The sequence below is a fragment of the Phocoena sinus genome, chromosome 4, assembly GCF_008692025.1.
Source record: "Phocoena sinus isolate mPhoSin1 chromosome 4, mPhoSin1.pri, whole genome shotgun sequence".
Lineage (NCBI taxonomy): Eukaryota > Metazoa > Chordata > Mammalia > Artiodactyla > Phocoenidae > Phocoena > Phocoena sinus.
This window is the reverse complement of record NC_045766.1, coordinates 66,683,676-66,709,814: the sequence shown is the minus strand read 5'-3', so window position 1 is coordinate 66,709,814 and position 26,139 is coordinate 66,683,676. Positions and strand designations below refer to the sequence as shown.

Sequence of the window (26,139 nt, the reverse complement as noted above, 5' to 3'; positions counted from 1 at the left end):
CGTGTTGAAAGGGCATCTTTTTCAATTGGATACATCACCATTCTCAATGTGTGGCCTCCAAGAGGACTGAAGAAAAGGCTAAGAGAGGAAGATTTTAGATGAAAGTGTTTTTTCCTTTTATTTTTTTAAAAAATGAACTATGTTCCCTGGAGCCACTTTATTATGATGGTTTCCGTGCTCTTGTACATTGGATGTCTTAAGCTGAGTGCAGTTTAGGGGATCCTTTCTAATTACAGGAAGGTACTTCTTTCCTTCAACGCTGTGATCTGATCTGTGACAAATCTGTACTATACATTATGTACATGGCTAACAAGTCAACTGCAAACCAACTGAATGCACAAATCTTAGTGCTGGTGCTGAAATCTATTCAAAATAGTCATCATGATCTCAAAGTTTGTTTCAAAATTTGCAAACATCAAGTGTCAATCAAAATTGAAGATGCAACATTAATGAACGTTGAATTCTCATGTTTTAGGTGTACTTCCTTTTTAGATTTTTTGGTTCTCTGATAATTTTACCATACTGTTTCATTTAAATTTCTTACACACTAACTTTGTTTATGCAATTGAAGTAAAATTGCAGTATACACACACAAAAATATATATATTTGAACCAGGCCTGGAATTGAGTGTCACGTCCACCCACATCCATCTTCCTGCACTTTGTTGCATGGCCCTACCTGCATTTAAAAGGGTTAGAAAATGTAGTCTTGAGTGAGCTCAGGAAGAAAATGAAATTGATTGATGCCACAGCAGTAGGCTTACTCAGTCAGTCCCTTCTCATTTACAATTAGTTGAAGCCAGGGAAGTTTCCCTTTATCTCCCAGTGCGATCCTTCTTTATCTTCCACAGCACAAGAGTCCCACACCCACCTACCTAAGTGATCCAGAGTCTGCCTGCATTTTGCCATCCAAGTGCCCCTTGGGTGCTCTTTGAAAAAATTTTTTCTTTGTTTCTTTACAGGAGAGTTACAGTGAAGGAGTTAAACATTATGAGGCAGATGACTTTGAACTAGCTATCAAGTACTTTGAACAAGCTTTAAGAGAATATTTCAATGAAGATACAGAGTGCAGAGCCCTGTGTGAGGGGCCTCAGAGATTTGAGGAGTATGAGTACTTAGGGTATAAAGCTGGTCTCTATGAAGCCATTGCAGGTAAAGTTTATTTTTTCCCTTGATTTCCTGTTTATAGAAATACTACATGCCATCTGTAAAACTATTCCAATAATGTAGACGTATATATTGTAAAAAGTATAATTGTAAAAAAATTCTCATATACGTATGCCATCCTCTCTCCCGTGGATTACTTTCCCTAGCTTAAATTTTGGTGACTATGCTTCCAAGCTTTTTCAGATACATACACAAATATTTAGGTATTTATTTATAATTATTATTTCATTTTTATAAAAATAAGACAACACTGTAAATATTGATTTTCAGTATATGTTTTGTTTTTGTTTTATTTTATGCTTAACAATATATTGTGGACTTCTCATGTAAGTACATGTAGATCTACCTTATTGCATTATATGGGGAAAGCATAATTTATTTGACCAGTCCTTTACTGATGAATACTAAGGAAGTTGCAGTTTTTTATTATGGTTAATAATGTAGTAGTGAATATCTTTGTATAGTCTTCTTCTATTACTTAAATGAATATTTTGTTACATATGGGATTTTAATATAACACTATTTAAAATAGTAGGTAAAGTTCATTATACATTAATTGGGGAGGTTGACTAGTTAACCATGTATGGTGGGAACTGAGTTCTCTGCTGCATATGAAAAAATACATGAAATAAATTCTATTATATTAATAATATAAGAAAAATAGAACTTTTAGAAGAAAATGCAAGGGAATATTTGTATAACAGTAGGAAAGCTCTTCTTAGCATGATGAAAGACAAGAAATTTTAAGAAAAAGATAGATTTTACATAAGATTTATAAATATAAAAGCTACTTTAATCAAATTGATTTGTAATAGCAAGTGGAAAAAGTTGCAAAATGTTTACAGGAAAACAGTTAATATCATTAATACTTAAACACAGACTGTGAATTATTAGTAGTACTGGTAATTCATTTCTTATTTATTGGTAGTAATAAAAATAAGCAGAATTTATTTAACAGTTAAAATATACAGAGCATTTTATATAGCTATATCTCTTTTAATCCTATAAACAACTCCTTGTAGGTATTGTTATTCACCCTCTTCTCCCCTTTTAAATGAGGAATTTAGACCTCAGAAAGATTAAGAAATGGGATTAAGGTGAAACTGGGAATCAAACCTAGGTTTTTCTCACTCTAGAGCCCATACTTTGAAGATCTACACAGTTGAAAAATGGGCAAAGTTTATTTATTCAATAATAAATGTTTAACACATATTTGTTGAGTGCATATTGTATTCCAAGTTATAAAACATGAAAAACAATGTTCAACTTCTCATATACTCATAGAAATGCAAATTAATGAAGTCAGTTTTCTTTCCCCAACTTTCAATGTTTTCTGTCTTCATAAAAAGCATCACTCATCTAGTAGCTCAAGCCAAACCCCTAGAAGTTATCTTTCAATCCAACATTTCCTTCAATTCTTATTCCCCTCCGACTTGTTACCAAACTTTGAAAGATGCTACTTCCTAATAGCATTTGAGATTTCCTGGTTCCCTCCAGTCCTTTTGCTACCACCCTGGTTCAAATCAACACTATATTTTAACTAATTCACTGTGATAGTCTCCTTGCTGGTCCTCATGTTCTGATCAGGTTTTACTCTGTAGGCAGACAGAACAGTTTTCCAAAAAACAGAAAGTCTGCTCACAGATGTGCTGAATCACACCCTGCCCCGCCACTGGCTTCCATCGCACTTGAAATAAAACCCAAAACCTTTAACAAGGACTTTCATGACTGCGTACTAGTGTTCATTTTCATCGTCTCTCTTTTTCTATCTCTTTAATCTATTCCCGCTGTACTTATTTTAATTCCTAAGATACGCCAGGCTCATTTCCACTTACAGACTTGAAAATGTTGTCTTCTCTCACTTGGCTATTGCCCTATCTTGTTAAGTGCTTAATCCTCAGTGCCTACTTATGGTGACTGGCAAATAGCAGGTGCTTAGTGAATATCTGTTAAATGAATGGGTGGAAGGAAGAAAAGATGAGGGAAGGAAGGAAGGAAGGAGATGACATATCCATCAATCACATTGCAGAGATTAAAAGGTTACTAATACTCTATATTTGTGAAAATATAGGTCTTAAATTGTTGAGGTTTTTTTTGAATTTTATTTAATTATTTTTTTATACAGCAGGTTCTTATTAGTTATACATTTTATACATATTAGTGTATATATGTAAATCTCAGTCTCCCAATTCAACACACCACCACCCCCTTCTGCCATGTTCCCCCCTTGGTGCCCATACATTTGTTCTCTACATCTGTGTCTCAATTTCTGCCCTGCAAACTGGTTCACCTGTACCATTTTTCTAGGTTCCACATATATGCGTTAATATACAATATTTGTTTTTCTCTTTCTGACTTACTTCACTCTGAATGACAGTCTCTAGATCCATCCACGTCTCTACAGATAAACTAATTTCATTCCTTTTTAAGGCTGAGTAATATTCCATTGTATGTATGTACCACATCTTCTTTATCCATTTGTCTATTGATGGGCATTTAGGCTGCTTCCATGTCCTGGCTATTGTAAATAGTGCTGCAATGAACACTGGGATGCATGTGTCTTTTTGAATTATGGTTTTCTCTTGGTATATGCCCAGTAGTGAGATTGCTGGGTCATATGGTAATTCTATTTATAGTTTTTTAAGGAACCTCCATACTGTTCTCCAAAGTGGCTGTATCAATTTATATTCCCACCAACAGTGAAAGAGGGTTCCCTTTTCTCCACACCCTCTCCAGCATCTGTTGTTTGCAGATTTTCTGGTGATGCCCATTCTAACTGGTGTGAGGTGATACCTCATTGTAGTTTTGATTTGCATTTCTCTAATAATTAGTGACGTTGAGCAACTTTTCCTGTGCTTCTTGGCCATCTGTATGTCTTCTTTGGAGAAATGTCTATTTAGGTCTTCTGCCCGTTTTTGGATTGGGTTGTGTGTTTTTTTAATATTGAGCTGCATGAGCTGTTTATATATTTTGGAGATTAATCCTTTATCCATTGATTTGTTTGCAAATATTTTCTCCCATTCTGAGGGTTGTCTTTTCATCGTGTTTGTAGTTTCCTTTGCTGAGCAAAAGCTTTTAAGTTTCATTAGGTCCCATTTGTTTATTTTTGTTTTTACTCTAAGAAGTGGATCTCTAAGAAGTGGATCAAAAAAGATCTTGCTGTGATTTATGTCAAAGACTATTCTTCCTATGTTTTCCTCTAAGAGTTTTATAGTGTCCAGTCTTACATTTAGGTCTCTAATCCATTTTGAGTTTATTTTTGTGAATGGTGTTAGGAAGTGTTCTAATTTTATTCTTTTACATGTAGCTGTCCAGTTTTCCCAGCACCACTTATTGAAGAGACGGTTTTTTCTCCATTGTACATCCTTCCCTCCTTTGTCATAGATTAGTTGACCATGGGTGCATGGGTTTATCTCTGGGCTTTCTATCCTGTTCCATTGGTCTATATTTCTGTTTTTGTGCCAGTACCATATTGTCTTGATTACTGTAGCTTTGTAGTATTGTCTGAAGTCAGGGAGTCTGATTCCTCCAGCTCATTTTTTTCCCCTCAGGACCACTTTGGCTATTCGGGGTCTTTTGTGTCTCCATACAAATTTTAAGATTTTTTGTTCTAGTTCTGTAAAAAATGCCATTGGGAATTTGATAGGGATTACATTGAATCTGTAGATTGCTTTGGGTAGTATAGTCATTTTCACAATATTGATTCTCCAATCCAAGAACATGATTTATCTCTCCATCTGTTTGTATCATCTTTAATTTCTTTCATCAGTGTCTTACAGTTTCCTGCCTACAGGTCTTTTGTCTCCCTAGGTAGGTTTATTCCTAGGTATATTATTCTTTTGGTTGCAATGGTAAATGGGAGTGTTTCCTTAATTTCTCTTTCAAATTTTTCATCATTAGTGTATTGGAATGCAAGAGATTTCTGTGCATTAATTTTGTATCCTGCAACGTTACCAGATTCATTGATTAGCTCTATTAGTTTTCTGGTGGCATCTTTAGGATTCTCTATGTATAGTATCATGTCATCTGCAGGCAGTGACAGTTTTACTTCTTCTTTTCCAATTTGTATTCAGTTTATTTCTTTTTCTTCTCTGATTGCCGTGGCTAAGACTTCCAAAACTATATTGAATAAGAGTGGTGAGAGTGGACATCCTTGCCTTGTTCCTGATCTTAGAGGAAATGCTTTTAATTTTTCACCATTGAGAATGATGTTTGCTGTGGGTTTGTCATATATGGCCTTTATTATGTTGAGGTAGGTTCCCTGTATGTCCACTTTCTGGAGAGTTTTTATCATAAATGGGTGTTGAATTTTGTCAAAAGCTTTTTCTGCGTCTATTGAGATGATCGTATGGTTTTTCTTTTTCAATTTGTTAATATGGTGTATCACACTGATTGATTTGCATATACTGAAGAATCCTTGCATCCCTGGGATAAATCCCACTTGATCATGGTGTATGATGCTTTTAATGTGCTGTTAGATTCCGTTTGACAGTATTTTCTTGAGGATTTTTGCATCTATATTCATCAGTGTTATTGGTCTGTAATTTTCTTTTTTTATAGTATCTTTGCCTGGTTTTGGTATCAGGGTGATGGTGGCCTCATAGAATGTGATTGGGAGTGCTCCTTCCTCTGCAATTTTTTGGAAGAGTTTGAGAAGGATGGGTGTTAGCTCTTCTCTAAATGTTTGATAGAATTCTGGTCCTGGACTTTTGTTTGTTGGAAGATTTTTGATCACAGTTTCAATTTCATTACTTGTGATTGTTCAGTTCATATTTTCTATTTCTTCCTGGTTCAGTCTTGGAAGGTTATACCTTTCTAAGAATTTTTCCATTTCTTCCAGGTTGTCCATTTTATTGGCATAGAGTTGCTTGTAGTAGTCTCTTAGGATGCTTTGTATTTCTGCGGTGTCTATTGTAACTTCTCCTCTTTCATTTCTAATTTTATTGATTTGAGTTCTCTCCCTACTTTTCTTGGTGAGTCTGGCTAGTGGTTTATCAATTTTGTTTATCTTCTCAAAAATCCAGCTTCTAGTTTTATTGATCTTTGCTACTGTTTTCTTTGTTTCTATTTCATTTATTTCTGCTCTGATCTTTATGATTTCTTTCCTTCTACTAACTTTGGGTTTTGTTTGTTCTTCTTTCTCTAGTTCCCTTAGGTGTAAGGTTAGATTGGTTATTTGAGATGTTTGTTGTTTCTTGAGGTAGGATTGTATTGCGATAAACTTCCCTCTTAGAACTGCTTTTGCTGTGGCCCGTAGGTTTTGGATCGTCGTGTTTTCATTGTCATTTGTCTCTAGGTATTTTTTGATTTCCTCTTTGATTTCTTCAGTGATCTCCTGGTTATTTAGTAACGTATTGTTTATCCTCCATGTGTTTGTGTTTTTTACATTTTTTCCCCTTTAATTAATTTCTAATATCATAGCATTGTGGTCAGAAAAGATGTTTGATATGATTTCAATTTTCTTAAATTTACTGAGGTTTGATTTGTGACCCAAGATGTGATCTATCCTGTAGAATGTCCCGTGCACACTTGAGAAGAATCTGCTGTTTTTGGATGGAATGTCCTATAAATATCAATTAAATCTATCTGGTCTATTTTGTCTTTTAAAGCTTGTGTTTCCTTATTAATTTTCTGTGTGGATGATCTGTCCATTGGTGTTAGTGAGGTTTTAAAGTCCCCCACTATTATTGTGTTACTGTCAATTTCCTCTTTTATAACTGTTAGCAGTTGCCTTATGTATTGAGGTGCTCCTATGGTGGGTGCGTATATATTTATATTTGTTATATCTTCTTCTTGGATTGATCCCTTGATCATCATGTAGTGTCCTTCCTTGTCTCTTGTAACATTCTTTATTTTAAAGTCTATTTTATCTTATATGAGTATTGCTACTCCAGCTTTCTTTTGATTTCCATTTGCATGGAATATCTTTTTCCATCCCCTCACTTTCAGTCTGTATGTGTCCCTAGGTCTGAAGTGGGTCTCTTGTAGACAGCATATATATGGGTCTTGTGTTTATATCCATTCAGTGAGCTTGTGTCTTTTGGTTGGAGCATTTAATCCATTCATGTTTAAGGTAATTATCGATATGTATGTTCCTATGACTATTTTCTTAATTGTTTTGGGTTTGTTTTTGTAGGTCCTTTTCTTCTCTTGTGTTTCCCACTTAGAGAAGTTCCTTTAGCATTTGTTGTAGAGCTGGTTTGGTGGTGCTGAATTCTCTTAGCTTTTGCTTGTCTGTAAAGCTTCTGATTTCTCCATTGAAAATGAATGAGATCCTTGCTGGGTAGAGTAATCTTGGTTTTAGGTCCTTCCCTTTCATCACTTTAAATATGTCATGTCACTCCCTTCTGGCTTGTAGAGTTTGTGCTGAGAAATCAGCTGTTACCCTTATGGGAGTTGCCTTGTATGTTATTTGTTGTTTTTCCCTTGCTGCTTTCAATAATTTTTCTTTGTCTTTAATTTTTACCAGTTTGATTACTATGTGTCTCCGCATGTTTCTCCTTCGGTTTAACCTGTATGGGACTCTCTGCGCTTCCTGGACTTGGGTGGCTATTTCCTTTCCCATGTTAGGGAAGTTTTCGACTATAATCTCTTTTAATATTTTCTCAGGTCCTTTCTCTCTCTCTTCTGCTTCTGGGACCCCTATAATGCAAATGTTGTTGCATTTAATGTTGTCCCAGAGGTCTCTTAGTCTGTCTTCATTTCATTTTATTCTTTTTTCTTTATTCTGTTCCACAGCAGTGAATTCCACCATTCTGTCTTCCAGGTCACTTATCCGTTCTTCTGTCTCAGTTATTCTGCTATTGATTCCTTCTAGTGTATTTTTCATTTTAGTTATTGTATTGTTCACCTCTGTTTGTTTGTTCTTTAATTCTTCTAGGTCTTTGTTAAACATTTCTTGCATCTACTCGATCTTTGCCTCCATTGTTTTTCTGAGGCCCTGGATCATCTTCACTATCATTATTCTGAATTGTTTTTCTGGAAGATTGCCTATCTCCACTTCATTTAGTTGTCTTTATGGGGTCTTATCTTGTCCCTTCATCTGGTACATAGCCCTCTGCCTTTTCATCTTGTCTGTCTTTCTGTGAATGTGGTTTTTCTTCCACAGGCTGCAGGATTGTAGTTCTTCTTGCTTCTGCTGTCTGCCCTTTGGTGGATGAGGTTATCTAAGAGCCTTGCGCAAGTTTGTGTTGAGGTTTTTTAGAGGGGTAATTAGGAAATATCTATCAAAATTTAGACTAAGAAGTAAACTGAAAATCAATGTGCCTTCTTTTAGCCTTTTTTTTTTACATTTTAGAAATATATATATTTCTATACATTTCAAATTGATCACCACAATAAGTCTAGTTAAAATATGTCACCATACAAAGATATTACATAGTTATTGACTATATTCCCCACACTGTACATTTCATAACCATGACTTATTTATTTTGCAACTGGAAGTTTGTATGTCTTAAGCTCCCTTACCTATTTTTTTCCTCCCCCCCCACCTACCCCTCTGGCCCATTTGTTCTCTGTATCTATAACTCTGTCTCTGTTTTGTTATGTTTGTTCATTTGTTCTGTTTTGTTTTGTTTTGTCTTTAGATTGCACATATAAGTGAAACCATATAGTATTTTTCTTCCTCTTTCTGACTTATTAGCATAATACCTTCTAGGTCCATCCATGTTGTCACAAGTAACAAGATTTCATTCTTTTTTATGGATGAGGGCTGAGTGCTGTTCCTTGTGTGTGCACATATATCACATCTTCTTTATACATTCATCTATTGATGGGCACTTAGGCTGCTTCCATACCTTGGCTATTGTAAATATATTATTTGTCAAGTGACTTATTTGCTACACATTCAATTACCCAAGTTCAACTCAATTCACTTAAAATCAATACAGCATTATTGGGGATTTTTTTCCCTTAAGGTTTTATTTTGTTGGGCCTCTACCAGAGCCATTTACTTGCATTTTTGTAAACACTGCTCATTTGAATGTCACTTTTATGTGTGCTTCACATTTCAATTGCTGAATATTTCTTTAACTTAATCTTTTATTTGAGAATGGGCAGGCTTTTCCTTTATTACAGTTTACTATCTTGTAGTTTTTTTAAGGATAGGTTCCCTGCTTTCATTCCCACATTCCTCTCTACACCTACCTCTACCAATGGCCACTAAATAGCTTTGGCAAATGTCCTAGATCTGGTTTAAGAGAATTGACTGACAAATTCCCACAAATTAACATTTTGCAATTTTCTGAGGTTACCACAGCCTGTTGGTTGCTGGAAAAGAATAGAAGTCTCCTAAGTCAGGCTACTAACACAGCTACCACCACCATCACCCCACTTCCAATAAAGAAAAGTGATAAAAAAATTCATAGTCCCTCAAGTTTAATCAAATATTATATGTTGCAGGAATATGGTAAGTCTTCTCAGGAATTTGAAGCATATCCAGTTCATAATGAGATGGAAATCTTTAAAAGTATTCCCATGCGAGTGTCTTGAATCTCAAACCTATTAAAACATAATCATTTCACAGTAACATTTGCTATAGAAAGTAGGCAAGGAATACAACTAATAAAAAGGGATATCATTACTCTAACTATGTAAATTCCTGCCTGGTTCAAAACTATTCTCGATTAGGAGTAAAACTGGCTTTTAAAATACAGAATGTATTTAGAAAGCCAGAGTTTTTTACTTTTAGACTTGGAAGAACATTACCAATTGGAGAAAACTACAAATGGCTTTTGAATGCAGTTATTTATTACCAGCCATGCTCACTGAAGCCCTAAAGGATATCATTTTGTCACTCTTATTTTGCTGCTATTAATATCTTACTTTGAAAAATACTTTCATTCAGATTGTGGATTCCTGTTGGGTGTGTTTCCCACCTTTTCCTTTTGCTTGGGTTTTGGAATTAAGAGTGTATATTAAAAGGTAAAAAGGAAAGCAAATGGCCAGCGAAACTCGGAGAAATGCTTGAGAGTTGTTTGTTGTTTTCTTAAGAAATAAAATAGCTAGCTATTTGTTTATAACATGCTAATCAAATAAACATAACCCATTCTTCTCCTCATGTCTTCCAACTGAAATTAAGAACCAATGGATGATAGTGATCCTATTAGCTGTACTATATTAGATTGAGTTAGCCAGGTTTTAAGAGAACTAGCACATTTCCCTACACACCAGGAAACAGTTATTTCCTTTCTGCTGTGTTTTGGGGGTCCCTCTTCAAGGTCATCTAGATACAAGCCAGACTCTGCATAATAGAAAGCCTTTTGAAAGGAGGCAGTTGTGGATTAGACTGTGCAGTCATGAAGTCGGGTGGTTTTATCATTATTCTCAGGAGAACTTACTCTGCACAAGCATGAATGGACTATTCTCTTAATGGAAAAGACTGCCTCTATCTTCATTGTAGAAATCAGAGTCGGGGCAAAATGTAAGAAGCGTTTTCTTTCTGGGACATTAGCCACTTGTGTTTCCTCTGCTCATGCTTGTATGAGATAGAACCCAGAGCTAAAAGGAGCATGAAAACCCCTGCACTTGAGGATCCTGGCCTGTTTGCAAGTGAGAAGAATGGGAACAAAGAAAGGGGAACAAAGAAAAAGAGCCAAAATGCTTCTTCAAATTCTTTAGCTTCTCCTATTTTACCAGTCCCTACAGTATTAGGATTTATAGTGTCCAGGTGATAGACTAATTTGTAACTGGGTAGAATAGGTTCCTGATCAATGGATGTAAAGGAATGTTGTTTTTATTTCCCCTTTGGTAAAAGTGGCTTGAAAATATTAACAGGGAAAAAGAGCATTGTGGCTTCACTTCTCTGTGTGAACTCCCCACGTACGTGGCAGTTCCTTTCTCTCAACCGGTCCTTAACATAACTGGGATCTGAACTTCCCATCCTGACTCCAGGACACTTCAGGCCATCTAAAGTCCTAAAAGAGACCCCCAAGTTGTTAAGTAAAGTAATCTACTCAGCTGGGCATGGGTGGGATGAGATGGCCTATGTCACTTTCAGGAGATGTAGAAAAAGAATACACGGAAGGAAAGAGTGCCATACATTTAGAATCTACTAGTAATTAGTCTAGTGATCACTGGTTAGGAAGTTGGCGAGTCACTTACTTTCTTTGTGAAAAGGATTTCTGGTCATGAATGAGGATGATAATGATATCTCTCTAAGAGTGTGTGGTGAGGTGAGATGCCCTGCGTAACCGTGGTTCTCACTTTGAAGTCTGGACGTTGAGCAGATGAGAGGAACCCACTTCTTGGCTCTTGTTTTTCAGATCACTATGTGCAGGTGCTGGTTTGTCAGCATGAATGCGTGAGGGAACTTGCCACCCGCCCTGGCCGCCTCTCACCAATCGAGAACTTTCTTCCCCTACATTATGACTACCTGCAGTTTGCCTACTATCGAGGTAAAGCGTGGATCATCTGTGAAAAACTTTGGGGGGAAGGGGTGTGGCTCATCACAAGAGACATCGAATTTTTGTGGGTTAGTCCTCCACCTTCCTCAGTTGTAATCAAGCTATGGGTGTGTATGCATCTTCTGTCTCACCTCACATCACTACAGCTCAGAACAAGAGCAGATGGTGAAACCACAAGTGGGCAAATGTTGTGACAATGCCCTGAAAGTTATACTAGATTGATATTTTATGTGATTTTTAAATTTAATTTTTTGACTTAATTTGAAAAGATAATATACTCACAGGTTTAAAGACTAAATATTTAAAAACCTCTCTTTCTTTTCCCCACAACCCAATTTCACGCCCTAAAATCCACAGTTTCTTATTTACCCTTCCAAAATTTTATACAGAAACAACACACACACACACACACATACACACACACACACACACACACACACACACTGTCTCTGAATTATTTTATCCTCTTACACATAGAAGATAGCACATTATTTACACTCTTCCTCACCTTGTTTTCTTCACTTAACGATACATATCAGATTTCTTTTAGTATGTTGGACCTATGAACTTCCCTTTTGCTTGGTCAAAAATGGTCAAGTTTGGGAAGTTTTATATGGCTCAATCTAGTTGTTTCAGTACATAAAGATCTTCCTCATTAATTTTTCTTTATATCTAGATATCACCATACTATAATTTATTTAATGTGTCTCCTTACTGATGAGCATTGTGTTGTTGGTAATATTTTACTATTACAATCAATGATCAAATGGATAATATTTCCTGTATGTCATTTACGTTTGCATATAAATACCTATAGGATAAATTTCTAGAAGTACAGTTGCTGCATCAAATGGTTTATTTGTTTGTAATTTTGACAGATGTTGCCGAGTTTTTCTCCACATGGAGGACACTTTTCATTGCACAGCAACAGAATATATGATCAAATTTTAAATATTCCCAAATCATTACGTGAAAATTGATATCTCAATAAAGTTTTAATTTCCATTTGTCTCATTGAGAAAGAAAGAGTGAGCATCTTATGTTTAAAAGCAATTAATAGAATTTGGATTGCTGAAATTGGTCTTAGATATCATGTTTTCAAATTCAGTACAAAAATCAGAATTAACTTCAAAAATTCTACTCTGTATTAAATAATGTAAGTTGCCAGCAGATATCTTCAGGTGGAGCTTTTGATAATTTGTTGAAGACATCTAGCAGCAGAGCAGACCGAAGTTAGTACCTTTGGAATACCTGAAATCCTGTCCTTCCTTTCATCTGCAACTCTTTCTGCTGCTTCTACTCAGCCTCACGGCATCTTCCCTCTTTTCTTTTAATTTTTATTTTATATTGTAGTACAGTTGATTGACAATGTTGTGTTAGTTTCAGGTGTAAAGCAGAGTGATTCGGTTATACATATATCCATTCTTTTTCAGGTTCTTTCCCCATATTGGTTATTACAGAGTATTGAGTAGGGTTCCCTGTGCTATACAGAGGTAGCATCTTCCCTCTTACCGATCATTTCATGCTGACTCTCATGGATGTGTTGACATATCTTTTAAAAATTTTGTAGACCAACCTAGACTGACTCTAATGCCGCAACTCCTGGGTTTTTCAGTTGGCGAATATGTGAAAGCCTTGGAGTGTGCCAAGGCCTATCTTCTACTCCATCCGGATGATGAGGATGTCAGAGACAATGTTGATTACTATGAGAGTCTGTTGGATGACAGCACTGACCCAGCATCTATCCAGGCCAGAGAGGTGAGACCCATGTTCTGAGAAGAAACTCATTATTCTGCTCAGTGCTCTGGGGAGAGTTGGTAAAAATATAACACTTCTCTTAAAGATAGCTAACAATTTAGTAAAGGTTCTAGGACTCAGTTCATTGCAACTTTAATTAGTAATGCTAAAAGCGTGTTTTTCGCCTATGTGCTAGCTTGTGAAAATCTACAGAGATAGAGACATTTTCTGCAGCTGTGAATATTTTTTTAGCTCATTTGTTACTGTCTAAAGAAAATTATTTCCACTTGAACATTAATCATACCTTTTACCTGTTATTTAAATATACATTTTCTTTTTTTTTTTCTGTAGGATTTGGCGATGTTTGTGAAGCATCATAAACTGGAATCAGAACTAATAAAATCAGCTGCAGAGGGTCTGGGATTTTCATACACTGAGCCGGTAAGAACAAAGAGGAGAGAGGAAAAGGTCTTTAAAGGAACTATTCGGTGGACTTCTTATTTATGATTGTATTCCCCAGCCCCTTTTGTTGAAGATTATAATCCCCTGCCTTTTGTAAACAAACACTGGAGGGAGGGGGTGTTTACCCTGTATATGTGATGAACTGTAAAAGACTTTAACAGATTTCCATGTCACTGAGAGCTAAAGTCAAAAGCAAATATACTTGGATAGGAAAGAAATGTTTTGAATGTAATGTTTGCCTCTGGATTGTTTTATTTCCTAATTTCTGTATACAACATTTTGTATTTTCTTTTAAACATTTCTCTTAAACATTTTAAACAATAAAAAGACTTCAAAAGAACAGAATCAGTCACAATCGTACTACCTATCATGCTGACTACTTTTTTCCATGTGTCCATGTTGTCTTGTTTTTTCTTATTTTTTTGGGCTGCGTTGGATCTTGCTCTGCGCGGGCTTTCTGGCTTTCTCTAGTTGTGGTGAGCGGGGGCTATTCTTCATTGCGGTGCATGTGCTTCTCATTGAGGTGGCTTCTCTTGTTGTGGAACATGGGCTCTAGGCATGCAGGCTTCAGTAGTTACAGCACACAGGCTCAGTTGTTGCGACACACGAGCCCTAGAGCATGTGGGTTTCAGTAGCTGCAGAGCGTGAGCTCAGTAGTTGTGGCATGTGGGCTCAGTAGTTGTGACTCATGGGCTCTAGAGTGCAGTCTCAGTAGTTGTGGCACATGGGCTTAGGTGCTCTGCAGCATGTGGGATCTTCATGGCCCAAGGATCGAACCTGTGTCCCCTGCACTGGCAGGTGGATTCTTTTTTTTTTTTTTTTTAACATCTTTATTGGAGTATAATTGCTTTACAATGGTGTGTTAGTTTCTGCTGTATAACAAAGTGAATCAGCTATACATATACATATATCCCCATATCTCCTCCCTCTTGTGTCTCCCTCCTACCCTCCCTATCCCACCCCTCTAGGTGGACACAAAGCACCGAACTGATCTCCCTGTGCTATGAGGTTGCTTCCCACTAGCTATCTATTTTACATTTGGCAGAGTATATATGTCCATGCCACTCTCTCACTTCATCCCAGCTTACCCTTCCCCCTCCTCATGTCCTCAAGTCCACTCTGTACATCTGTGTCTTTATTTCTGTCCTGCCCCTAGCTTCTTCAGAACCAATTTTTTTTTTTTTTAGATTCCACATATATGTGTTAGCATATGGTATTTGTTTTTCTCTTTCTGACGTACTTCACTCTGTAGGACAGACAGACTCTAAGTCCATCCACCTCACTACAAATAACTCAGTTTTGTTTCTTTTTATGGTTGAGTAATATCCCACTGTATATTTGCGCCACATCTTCTTTATCCATGCATCTATCAGTGGACACTTAGGTTGCTTCATGTCCTGGCTATTGTAAATACTACTGCAATGAACATTGTGGTACATGTCTCTTTTTGAATTATGGTTTTCTCAGGGTATATGCCCAGTAATGAGATTGCTGGGTCATATGGTAGTTCTAGTTTTGGTTTTTTAAGGAACCTCCATACTGTTCCCCATAGTGGCTCTATCAATTTAATTCAAACCAATAGTGCAAGAGGGTTCCCTTTTCTCCACACTCTGTCCAGCATTTATTGCTTGTAGACTTTTTGATGATGGCCATTCTGACTGGTGTGAGCTGATACCTCACTGGAGTTTTGATTTGCATTTCTCTAATGATTAGTGATGTTCAGCACCCTTTCATGTGTTTCTTGGCAATCTGTACATCTTCTTTGGAGAAATGTCTATTTAGGTCTTCTGCCCATTTTTGGATTGGGTTGTTTGTTTTTATGACATTGAGCTGCATGAGCTGCTTGTATATTTGAGAGATTAACCCTTTGTCAGTTGCTTCGTTTGCAAATATTTTCTCCCATTCTGAGGGCTGTGTTTTCATCTTGTTTATGGTTTCCTTTGCTGTGCAAAAGCTTTTAAGGTTCATTAGGTCCCATTTGTTTATTTTTGTTTTTATTTCCATTTCTCTAGGAGGTGGGTCAAAAAGGATCTTGCTGTGATTGATATCATAGAGTCTTCTGCCTATGTTTTCCTCTAAGAGTTTTAGAGTGTCTGGCCTTACATTTAGGTCTTTAATCCATTTTGAGCTTATTTTTGTGTATGGTGTTAGGAAGTGTTCTAATTTCATTCCTTTACATGTAGCTGTCCAGTTTTCCCAGCACCACTTATTGAAGAGGCAGTCTTTTCTCCATTGTATATTTTTGTCTCCTTTAATCAAAGATAAGGTGACCATATGTGCGTGGGTTTATCTCTGGGCTTTCTATCCTGTTACATTCATCTATATTTCTGTTTTTGTGCCAGTACCATACTGTCTTGATTACTGTAGCTTTGTAGTATATATAGTCTGAAGTCAGGAAGCCTGATTCCTCCAGCTCCATTTTTCTTTCTCAAGTTTGCTTTGGCTATTCAGGGTCTTTTGTGTTTCCATGCAAATTGTGGAATTTTTTGTTCTAGTTTTGTGAAAAATGCCAGTGGTAGTTTGATAGGGATTGCATTGAATCTGTAGATTGCTTTGGGTAGTAGAGTCATTTTCACAATGTTGATTCTTCCAATCCAAGAACATGGTATATCTCTCCATCCGTTTGTATCATCTTTAATGTCTTTCATCAGTGTCTTATAGTTTTCTGCATACAGGTCTTTTATCTCCTAAGGTAGGTTTATTCCTAGGTATTTTATTCTTTTTGTTGCAATGGTAAGGCAGGGTATTTCCTTAATTTCTCTTTCAGATTTTTCATCATTAGTGTATAGGAATGCAAGAGATTTCTGTGCATTAATTTTGTATCCTGCTACTTTACCAGATTCATTGTTTAGCTCTAGTAGTTTTCTGGTAGCATCTTTAGGATTCTCTATGTATAGTATCATGTCATCTGCAAACAGTCACAATTTTACTTCTTCTTTTCCAACTTGGATTCCTTTTGTTTCTTTTTCTTCTCTGATTGCTGTGGCTGAAACTTCCAAAACTATGTTGAATAATAGTGGTGAGAGTGGGCAACCTTGTCTTGTTCCTGATCTTAGTGGAAATGGTTTCATTTTTCACCATTGAGAGCAATGTTGCCTGTGGGTTTGTCATATATGGCCTTTATTATGCTGAGGTAAGTTCCCTCCATGCCTACTTTCTGGAGGGTTTTTATCATAAATGGGTGTTGAATTTTGTCAGAAACTTTTTCTGCATCTATTGTGATTATCATATGTTTTTTATTTTTCAATTTGTTAATATGGTGTATCACATTGATTGGTTTATGTATATTGAAGAATCCTTGCATTCCTGGGATAAACCCCACTTGATCATGGTGTATGATCCTTTTAATGTGCTGTTGGATTCTGTTTGCTAGTATTTTGTTGAGGATTTTTGCATCTATGTTCATCAGTGATACTGGCCTGTAGTTTTCTTTCTTTGTGACATCTTTGCCTGGTTTTGATATCAGGGTGATGGTGACCTCGTAGAATGAGTTTAGGAGTATCCCTCCCTCTGCTATATTTTGGAAGAGTTTGAGAAGGATAGGTGTTAGCTCTTCTCTAAATGTTTGATAGAATTTTCCTGTGAAGCCATCTGGTCCTGGGCTTTTGTTGGTTGGAAGATTTTTAATCCCAGTTTCAATTTCAGTGCTTGTGATTGGTCTGTTTATATTTTCTATCTTCCTGGTTCAGTCTCGGAACATTGTGCTTTTCTAAGAATATGTACATTTCTTCCAGGTTGTCCATTTTATTGGTATATAGTTGCTTGTAGTAATCTCTCATGAACCTTTGTATTTCTGCAGTGTCAGTTGTTACTTCTCCTTTTTCATTTCTAATTCTGTTGATTTGAGTCTTCTCCTTTTTTTTCTTGATGAGTCTGGCTAGTGGTTTATCAATTTTGTTTATCTTCTCAAAAAACCAGGTTTTAGTTGGCAGGAGGATTCTTAACCACTGTGTCACTAGGGAAGTCTCCTATGTTGTCTTTTAAACATTCTTCATATGAAGACATCCCTTTTGTAGAAGTAGTACCTCTATATATATATATAGATTTCTGTTTTTATTTATTGATTTTTATTTGGGATAGCATAAGCAATTTCTATATCTTTACAGCTTTCAAAATTATTTTTAGCTACATCTATAGTTGATGTACAATAAATAAGTTAATTCTTTTCCTGCTGTTGAACATTTGTTTTATTTATTTTTGGTTTTTTGTGCCCAAATGAATGCATTAAGCATTTTTCTTTCTACTGAAATGTATCCATAGGATAAATTCCCAGAAGTGGGTTAACTCTGCCATCAAAGGATATGAGAAGGTTTAAAATTTTTTTTCTAGGAGACTTTTCTGGTACCTTCGTTATTCCTAACAGTTCATAAAAGTTTATAGTTTTACCATGAACATCTCAGCAATGAGAAATAACATCTTAAACTCATTCATATGCCTGATATATTACGTACAAAATGGTGCACCACTGTTGTTTTAATTTGTATTCCTTTGATTACCAGCAAAAATCAACTTTTCACAAATTATTATTAAGTATTTGTCCTCTCATTTGATTTACCTGGACATGTATTTTATTCATTTATCTGTTCATTGCTATATAAGTTCTTTATATACTGTACATGTTAATAGTTAATATAAAAAGCACTGTTTATAATATATCCTATTTGTAACACATTTTTCGTCTCTTTCTTAGTTATATTATGTTTTTATTGACACATTTTTTAAATTAAGATAATTTTAATGTACGTTTCTAGTGTAACATTTCTAATATGTTTACATCCGGTCTTACTATTTTTGAAAGTTATGTTATCCCAAATGACCCTAGGAAAAAAATCACTTACTTTATGATCCTATACAGATGAGTAACCAGACTGGACTTTTTGTTTATTTGTTTTATTTATAAAAGTGAAAGGAGTTATACTTAATTATCTTCTAAGTGTCTTCTTGCTACCAAATTCTAAATCACTTTCTTGGACAAAGGGATGGATGCCCAGGCTAATTCCATGCTATTTTTTTAATCCATTTTGTCTTAGCCAAAACTGCACCAACCTTAGCCTTCCTTTTTATTAAAATTTAAAAATAAATACTATATTATAGATTTATATAATATGCAAGTTTTCTAATATTTTAGGTCTTTTGAGTGTTTTATCTTATTTCTGTACATGGAATTTTAGTGACAAAACTACTGAGTTTTTTTTTTTTTTAAATTTAAAACAGAATTATTGGATTCAATATGGAGGACGACAGGATGAGAATCAGTAAGTTCTCCATTTAGAATGTTTATTTGTAATGAGAAGAAATACTTATAATCATATTTATTATAAAGAACTTGGGCTCTATGAAATAGGCAAAGGGATATAATTAGAAGAGCTCTGAACTTGGAATTAGGAGTTCTGCATTCTGGTCCCAGCTCTTCCTCTTATTTCCAAGGCACCTTAAATAATTTATCTTCCTCTCTGGGTCTCATGCTTTTCCTCACATCAGGGGTTGAATCAGGTGATCTCTAATGGCTAAATGTTCTGTGACTCTAAATCAGAGAGAGTTGGATGCCCTTTTTGATTTTTTAATAGGAAAAAAACAATTAAATTATCTTTTTCATGCTAAATTTTCTTACTGCATTTATTTGAAAGCATCAAGCTCAGAAAGTTTTACAACAAGCTAAAATATTAAGTGTCATGGACTCAATCAGAAATGAAGAAAACGCAATTTTTAAAATGATAGATGTCAAAAGTCAGTTTACATGTTCTGAGCATTTCAAGGAGTCATAGAATTTTGGAGTTACATGTTTGAGATTGTCCACTGAAAAAAATATGCACTCTAAAATTGAGAGTTATGTTTTTTGGTTTTTTTTTTTTTTTTTGTGGTACGCGGGCCCCTCACTGTTGTGGCCTCTCCCGTTGCGGAGCACAGGCTCCGGACGCACAGGCTCAGCGGCCATGGCTCATGGGCTTAGCCGCTCCGCTGCACGTGGGATCTTCCCGGACCGGGGCACGAACCTGTGTCCCCTGCATCGGCAGGCGGACTCTCAACCACTGCGTCACCAGGGAAAGCCCGAGAGTTATGCTTTATTCAGTGGATTTTCTGAGGACTTCAAGCCCGGGAGACAGCCTCTCAGATGGCTCTGAGGGACTGCTCCCAAGAGTTAAGGGAGGAGCCAGGATGTATACGAGTTTTGTAACAAAAAGCAGACAGTCAGAATAGCAAAAGATTACTGTTAATTAAAGAAAACAAGACATCCCTAGTTAATTTAGGGTTTACGCTTTTCTATGTATGGGAAGCTTTCAAGAGCCTGGGCTCATTGAAATCATTCCTTTGATATGCACCTCAGCTCTCTGGGGCCAGTGTCCTGTGTTTTCCCATCCTGAGTCCCCTCAGGGTGCACCGTTGCGGGGAGGCTGCAGTGCCTGACTGCTTGATGGTGCGTATCCCGTTTCCATCCTCAGTTCCTCAGGGCTCACCATCAGGGGAGGCTGTAGTGGCTGATGGCTTGATGGTTGCAACATCCTCCGTTTACTGATATGGCAGGCGGCATTCTTAGTCCACAAGATCTTGAGGTCCAGGTTATTATCAAAACCAGAAACTGAGGCCCTGACAAGGCAAAGGACTCAGTGTCTCACCATGAAGGACTGGCAGATCCAGACCTTCTTATTCAAAATCTTGTGGTCTTTCACTGAGCTTCAAGGGCTCAACCCCTGGGTGACCTCAAATTATTGCAAGAGATCCAAGAATGTATATGCATATTTGGATTTGCTCAATTTGTATATATTGAAAGGGCATCATGCAATTGTGTGTGTTCACAAGGTTTGACACAGACTCATGTCTTCTATCTTGGAATAGTCGAGAACCACTACACTCGGACATGATTTATTTCAATTCAACCATCTTTCAGTGATGCGCTTTATATTCAAGACATATAATACAGCACTCTGAGCATTGTAAACATGCACGTGATCATTGTTTCATGCTCTGTTGGTACTCAAAGTCTAATCTCAAGGGGTTTACATTATGGATACAATGAACTGTAATAAAGGTTGCTAAGAAGATTTAGAGAAGTGAAATAGAGCACACTCATTGGGAAAATAGAGAAGAGCTTCACGGAGGCAATGGCATCTAATTTGATCTTGAAAGATGTGGACTTGTGAACCACAAAAATATACAATATGAAGTCATAGACTACCTGAGTAAGGTATCCTTTGCCTTTGAACATCTTTATTCAATGGGATATTGCTATTTCAACTTTTTTTTTTTTGAATGGGCAGGGTCCCTTCAGGAGTGAATGTGGAGAGGGCAGAAGTTCATGGATTATCAGCACAGAAAAAGTCATCACCCAAGATAGACCGAAACCTAAGAGAGGGTAAGTACTGTTGCACTTTTAGAAGGAGGGGAAGGGGAGGCTGGGACTTGGCCAGTTCTTACCCAGATCAGGGCAGAACCCATTTTCATTGAAAAATAAAGAATAGGACTAAACTACTCCAGTTCATAAAATTCTGAAAGCAAGTCTCAAAAACAAGAATGTCTCAGTTGTGTATATCACTACTTTTGGTTTTCAACAAAAGCGCTACCAAATTCACTCACAGGAGTCCTGTGAGCTAGGCAGGGACTATATGATCATTGCCGTCCTCAGCTGAGTACCTGAGGCTTGGAGAGGTTACCTGGCTTACTTCTCTCACAATGGAGGGGAGTGCTAAAGAGCATGGAATAGACTGTGTATCGGGGGAACTTGAAGAGACAGGTCACATGGGATATTAGTTAACTTAAGATCCTTGAGGCACATATCTGATCAGGGCTTTTAGAAATCAGTAGAATTTAGATTAGGTTGACAGAAGTGTGGAGGGAGCCATTCAAGTGGATGAAACAAAGGACACAAAAGGCTCAGAGATGGAGACAGCAGGATATTAGTTGCCTGTTTACATAACCTCAAAATGACTGGAGCCATAGGTGGAGTGTTGCCAAACATAGGTTTTAAATGGAGCCAAACATTGTTGTAATCATAGCTTATTAGCAAGTGTAGTACTAACAACAGTAGTAATCCTTAACAATTATTACTACTTCTATATGTTTTACAATTTTCCCAGCAAATTTATACACAGTTCATTTTAATACTGGCAGCATCTCCTGTGAGACAAGTGTCCCCCACTTCACAGGTAAGAAAACTGAGGCTCACAGAGATGTAGTGACCTATCCAAAGCCTCAGAGCTTGTAATAGGTTAAGCAGGCTTTTGAATCCAAATCCCATTTTCTGTTCTTCACCTGATGATGGAACATAGAAGTGTCTAGATATCTGAAATGTATCCCCTATTGATTAAATAATTGCAAGATAAGAAGAGGTTTTTCAAAAACCTGCATTGAGAGTAAGTACAGTCCCCCTTTCCCCAACAGGAGAGATGTCAGCACATTCCTCTAGCTGATTTGAAAACTTCTGGCTCTCTACAGCTGTCACATTTCCCAGCCCTTTCCTTCCTCAGCTTCCAAGTCAGTTTGAGGCAGTAAACAGGATAATATGCTCATCTAATCTGACCTGGACCTCAGTTTGTCGTCACAAAGCCCAAGCTATTTTACGAGTGCCAGAGAGCTTCATGGGCAGCCAGAGTTCATGTTGCTTTTTAAGCTGAGAAATCACCCAGGAAGTACATGCCAGTAAGCTGGGAAGTGTTTGGGAAGCTCCAGGACAGCTGGCAAATTTCAAAGCATTTTTTTCCTGGCTACCAGGGGATCTGATGTCCAGCAACTGACTAAGAAGGCTAATGGGAAGAGTAGAACAGAAAACTACACAGGATGGAGAAAGGTCATGATTGACTGGGTGGCCAAATTCTATCATTTCTGCCATTGAATGGGCTAATGAATCATAGGATGTTCCCTGGGAACCTACTGGAAAGCCTTCTGTGCAGTCACTAGAGATCAAAATATGGTCTAAATAAAGAACAGTGGTAGACAGAGGCAAAGTTCCCAATGAGAAAACACTTTCAACATCTTAGTCTGGCTGAAAGCAGATGTCAGGGAGGCAAGAAAGGATGCATGCTTCCAGATAGAATATATTTCAGCTATTCTCATTTTCCACAAAGAGATTGTCATCTACTCTGGTTACCTAACAGTATTTAGTAGTATTCATACTGGATGTCTTCCGAGCATTAAGATGGGAGTGACTCAGGGCTACTGCACCCCAGAGCGACTCCAGCCCTTGGAATATGCGTGTCATCTTATTAAAAACATCTGTCACTTATCCATTCTTCTTTCAACCACCAGTTTTCCAAAAGCCCTGCTCGAGAATAATCCCAGAGTCAGCGGGGGTAGAGTAGAAATAACTTTGAACTTGGAGTCAGGAAGCGTATCTTAGTCTGATGTTCTCCAGAGTGATGGGTAACTAGAGACTCACTCTCTCTGACCCTTATGGTCCTTTACCTGTAACAGAAGGATAGCAACTCTGTGGAGAGGACGAATATGAAAGTCTTTTGTAAACTGTAAAGGGCGGTGCTCATATAAGGGCTTGTTAGCACACTCCCGTCGTAACTTATATGACCTTGTCGTATTTATGGTAAAATATATCTTCTTGCCATGAGCCATAGGCAGTGAACACAAAAGAGCATTTTCCTGTAAGATCCCTCTTTATTGCAAATGGAGAGACAGAGCCAGGCACATACTTTATGAATGAGAGAAGAATTAAGTTGTTTAACTAAACCTCCTTAGGCTGTGGTTAAGAGTTGGCTGAAGCTGTCAGATCAGATCCCAGGAACCACAACTTATTGGACTACATTTTTATTTTTATTTTAATGTTTTTCTCTGTCTGTTGTGCTACTAGTCATTTATAGGCTGGTAGACTTGCATTTTTGAATGGCAGGATTTATTTTTCCTTTTACATTTTGTTTTCCTTTTGGTTAGTGGGTAGGTAGTTGCCTGTTTTTTGTTAAATGGATGTGTGGGAAACCTCTGTATGAAGCTCTGTGCTTACTGGTGGTTGTGCGAGCTACATGAAAGGCAGATGTCTATACAGATTCTGCCCAAACCTGTTAGAATTTAGGTGTTTTAGACTCTGTGTTGCACTCTGTCCCTTCACCTGATCTTTGTATATTGCTTATGCCATGGTTGGGGAAATTGTCAATATCCCAGTAGCTCTCTTTTAAATATAATCCATTATGCCATATGCTTATTAAGATGTCTCATTCAAACTTAACACAATATACCAGGCACATTTTAACAATTCAAAAATGATCATCATAATAATGGAAAATACTTATACAGAGCTTAAGCATGGTAGGCACTTTTCTGAATGTTTTAAAATAACTTTTGAAGTCATGTTTTGAAAATAAACTAATGTATTTAAAGTGATACACCCTCAATATAGAAAATGAGAAAAACATGGCAAAGTACAAACCAACCTAGTCCACTAAACTCTTGATCTGTCTTCCATTTGTATTCGAATTTTTTTTTTTTTTTTTTGCTGTACGCGGGCCTCTCACTGTTGTGGCCTCTCCCGGTGCGGAGCACAGGTTCCAGACGCGCAGGCTCAGCGGCCATGGCTCACGGGCCCCGCCGCTCCGTGGCATGTGGGATCTTCCCGGACCGGGGCACGAACCCGTGTCCCCTGCATCATCAGGCAGACTCCCAACCACTGCGCCACCAGGGAAGCCCTGTATTCGAATTTTATACTAAAAAATTCTTTCCAGTGAACGTGCAAGTATCTCGTCTTTCTTGTTGAAGGAACGTCTCTCTCTATGTTTCTGAATGGAAATGGAATATGCCATTCACTTTTGAATATTTGAGGGACAGTCTCAATGTGGCTATGGATCTTAACTATATAGATTAGAGCAACCTTTCCCAGACAAACTGTGTTTTTTGTTAAGAGGTCCATTCCATGCTGTGAAAAAATTTAGCACAAAGGTAGCAGCTTACAATAACATACACTTACTATCTCACACTTTCTGTGGGTCAGGACTATGGGGGTAGCTTAGCTGGGTCCATCGCTTCAGGGTCTGTCACAAGGTTCCATCAAGTGTTGATCAGGGCTGACGTCTCTTCTAAAGCTGGGAAACTATCTTCTTCCAAGCTCAGATGACAGAATTCGATTCCTGAAGGCTATTCTCAGTTTCTGGTTGACTGTTGGCTGGAGGATGCCCTCAATTCCTTGCCGTGTGAGCCTGTCCAATACAGCCACTTGTTTCATCAGACTATAAGCTGAGAAAGCAACAGACTGAGTCAACCAGCAACATAGGAGTTGCAATGTTATGTAACCAATCAAAGACGTGATATCCCATCACCTTTGCCATATTCTATTAGTTAGAGGCAAGCTCCAGGCCCCACCCACACTTGAGGGAAGCAAAGTACACAAACCTATGAGTACCAGGAGGCTGTGACCATTAGGGGCCAACCTAGAGTCTCTCTGCCATAGGAAGGAAGGAGGGAGGAAGGAAGGAGGATGGGAGGGTGGGAGGGAGGGAGGGAGGGAGGGAAGGAGAGAAGGGTGGGTATTGTGCTAATTTAAGGGTGAGAATGGCTGCATATTATATTGGTATTCATAATGCCTGTTCACATATTAAAAGTTCCAAGAAGTCCTCTTAAATGTTGTTTACTCCAGTACTTCCCAAACATATTTGATCTATAAACTCTTTTTTCATTAAAAACTTTCCTGTAGAGCACAGTTGGAAAAACATTGAGTTGTAGGAGATATATAGATATAGATAGTTACAGTTATAGATATTTATGTTATGTATTTTCTGTTCATCCAAAAGATTGATACTAAAACTGGGAGCTTGTGGATATATTCCTGGAATCCAAGAAATTCTGTATTTATAAATGTTGACGGCCATTTAAAAAATTAAGAGAAAAAAAAAAATAATAAGAGGGACAACTAGTGGGTCATCTGAATAACCCCTTATAGCCAAGGACTGCCATGAGATTTCATACCTCAGTGGGTATGGATGCAGTTACCATCACATTGGCATCGGTTAATAACACTTCAATGGTCAAAGACTAATAAGAATTGAAGTAGGACAAACTTATGAATAATGTATTAAGACCAGATGAAGGCTAAAATTCATTATGGTCCACTAAGATTCCACAGTAGTTTCAACAGAGAAAACTTGTAGTAGAATGAGTCATCACACACCAAAAGCACTCTGAGGAATGCTGGCTCAGAAGAACCAGGGCCAGATCACTCATTAGAATATTCATGTGGAACATTGCTTTTTAGTTTCCACAAAACAACATTAACCATTTTATTAAGATTGTTAATTTGAATTTAACTGGTTTTATGGTCTTGCTTTTATTTAATCTTGTAAATTGGTTTGGGTATGATAGTTGTATGAAGCTATAAAAGTAAATACTGTACCTACAGTTTTATGATTGCAAACATGGAAGTAAAACTGCAGTACAAATA

At 37.2% G+C, this 26,139-nt stretch overlaps 1 protein-coding gene across 1 annotated transcript in view; it reads left to right on the top strand.

Moving 5' to 3' along the window:
- The window catches only part of P3H2 (prolyl 3-hydroxylase 2), a 156,844-nt gene that overhangs the window by 115,362 nt on the left and 15,343 nt on the right, over positions 1–26,139 (top strand). Inside the window, exons 3-8 of the mRNA XM_032631111.1 lie at positions 963–1,152; positions 11,433–11,564; positions 13,189–13,331; positions 13,662–13,751; positions 18,987–19,027; positions 21,029–21,123. Of these exons, the coding sequence (XP_032487002.1) occupies positions 963–1,152; positions 11,433–11,564; positions 13,189–13,331; positions 13,662–13,751; positions 18,987–19,027; positions 21,029–21,123 (691 nt within the window). The remainder of the gene's footprint in view (positions 1–962; positions 1,153–11,432; positions 11,565–13,188; positions 13,332–13,661; positions 13,752–18,986; positions 19,028–21,028; positions 21,124–26,139) is intronic.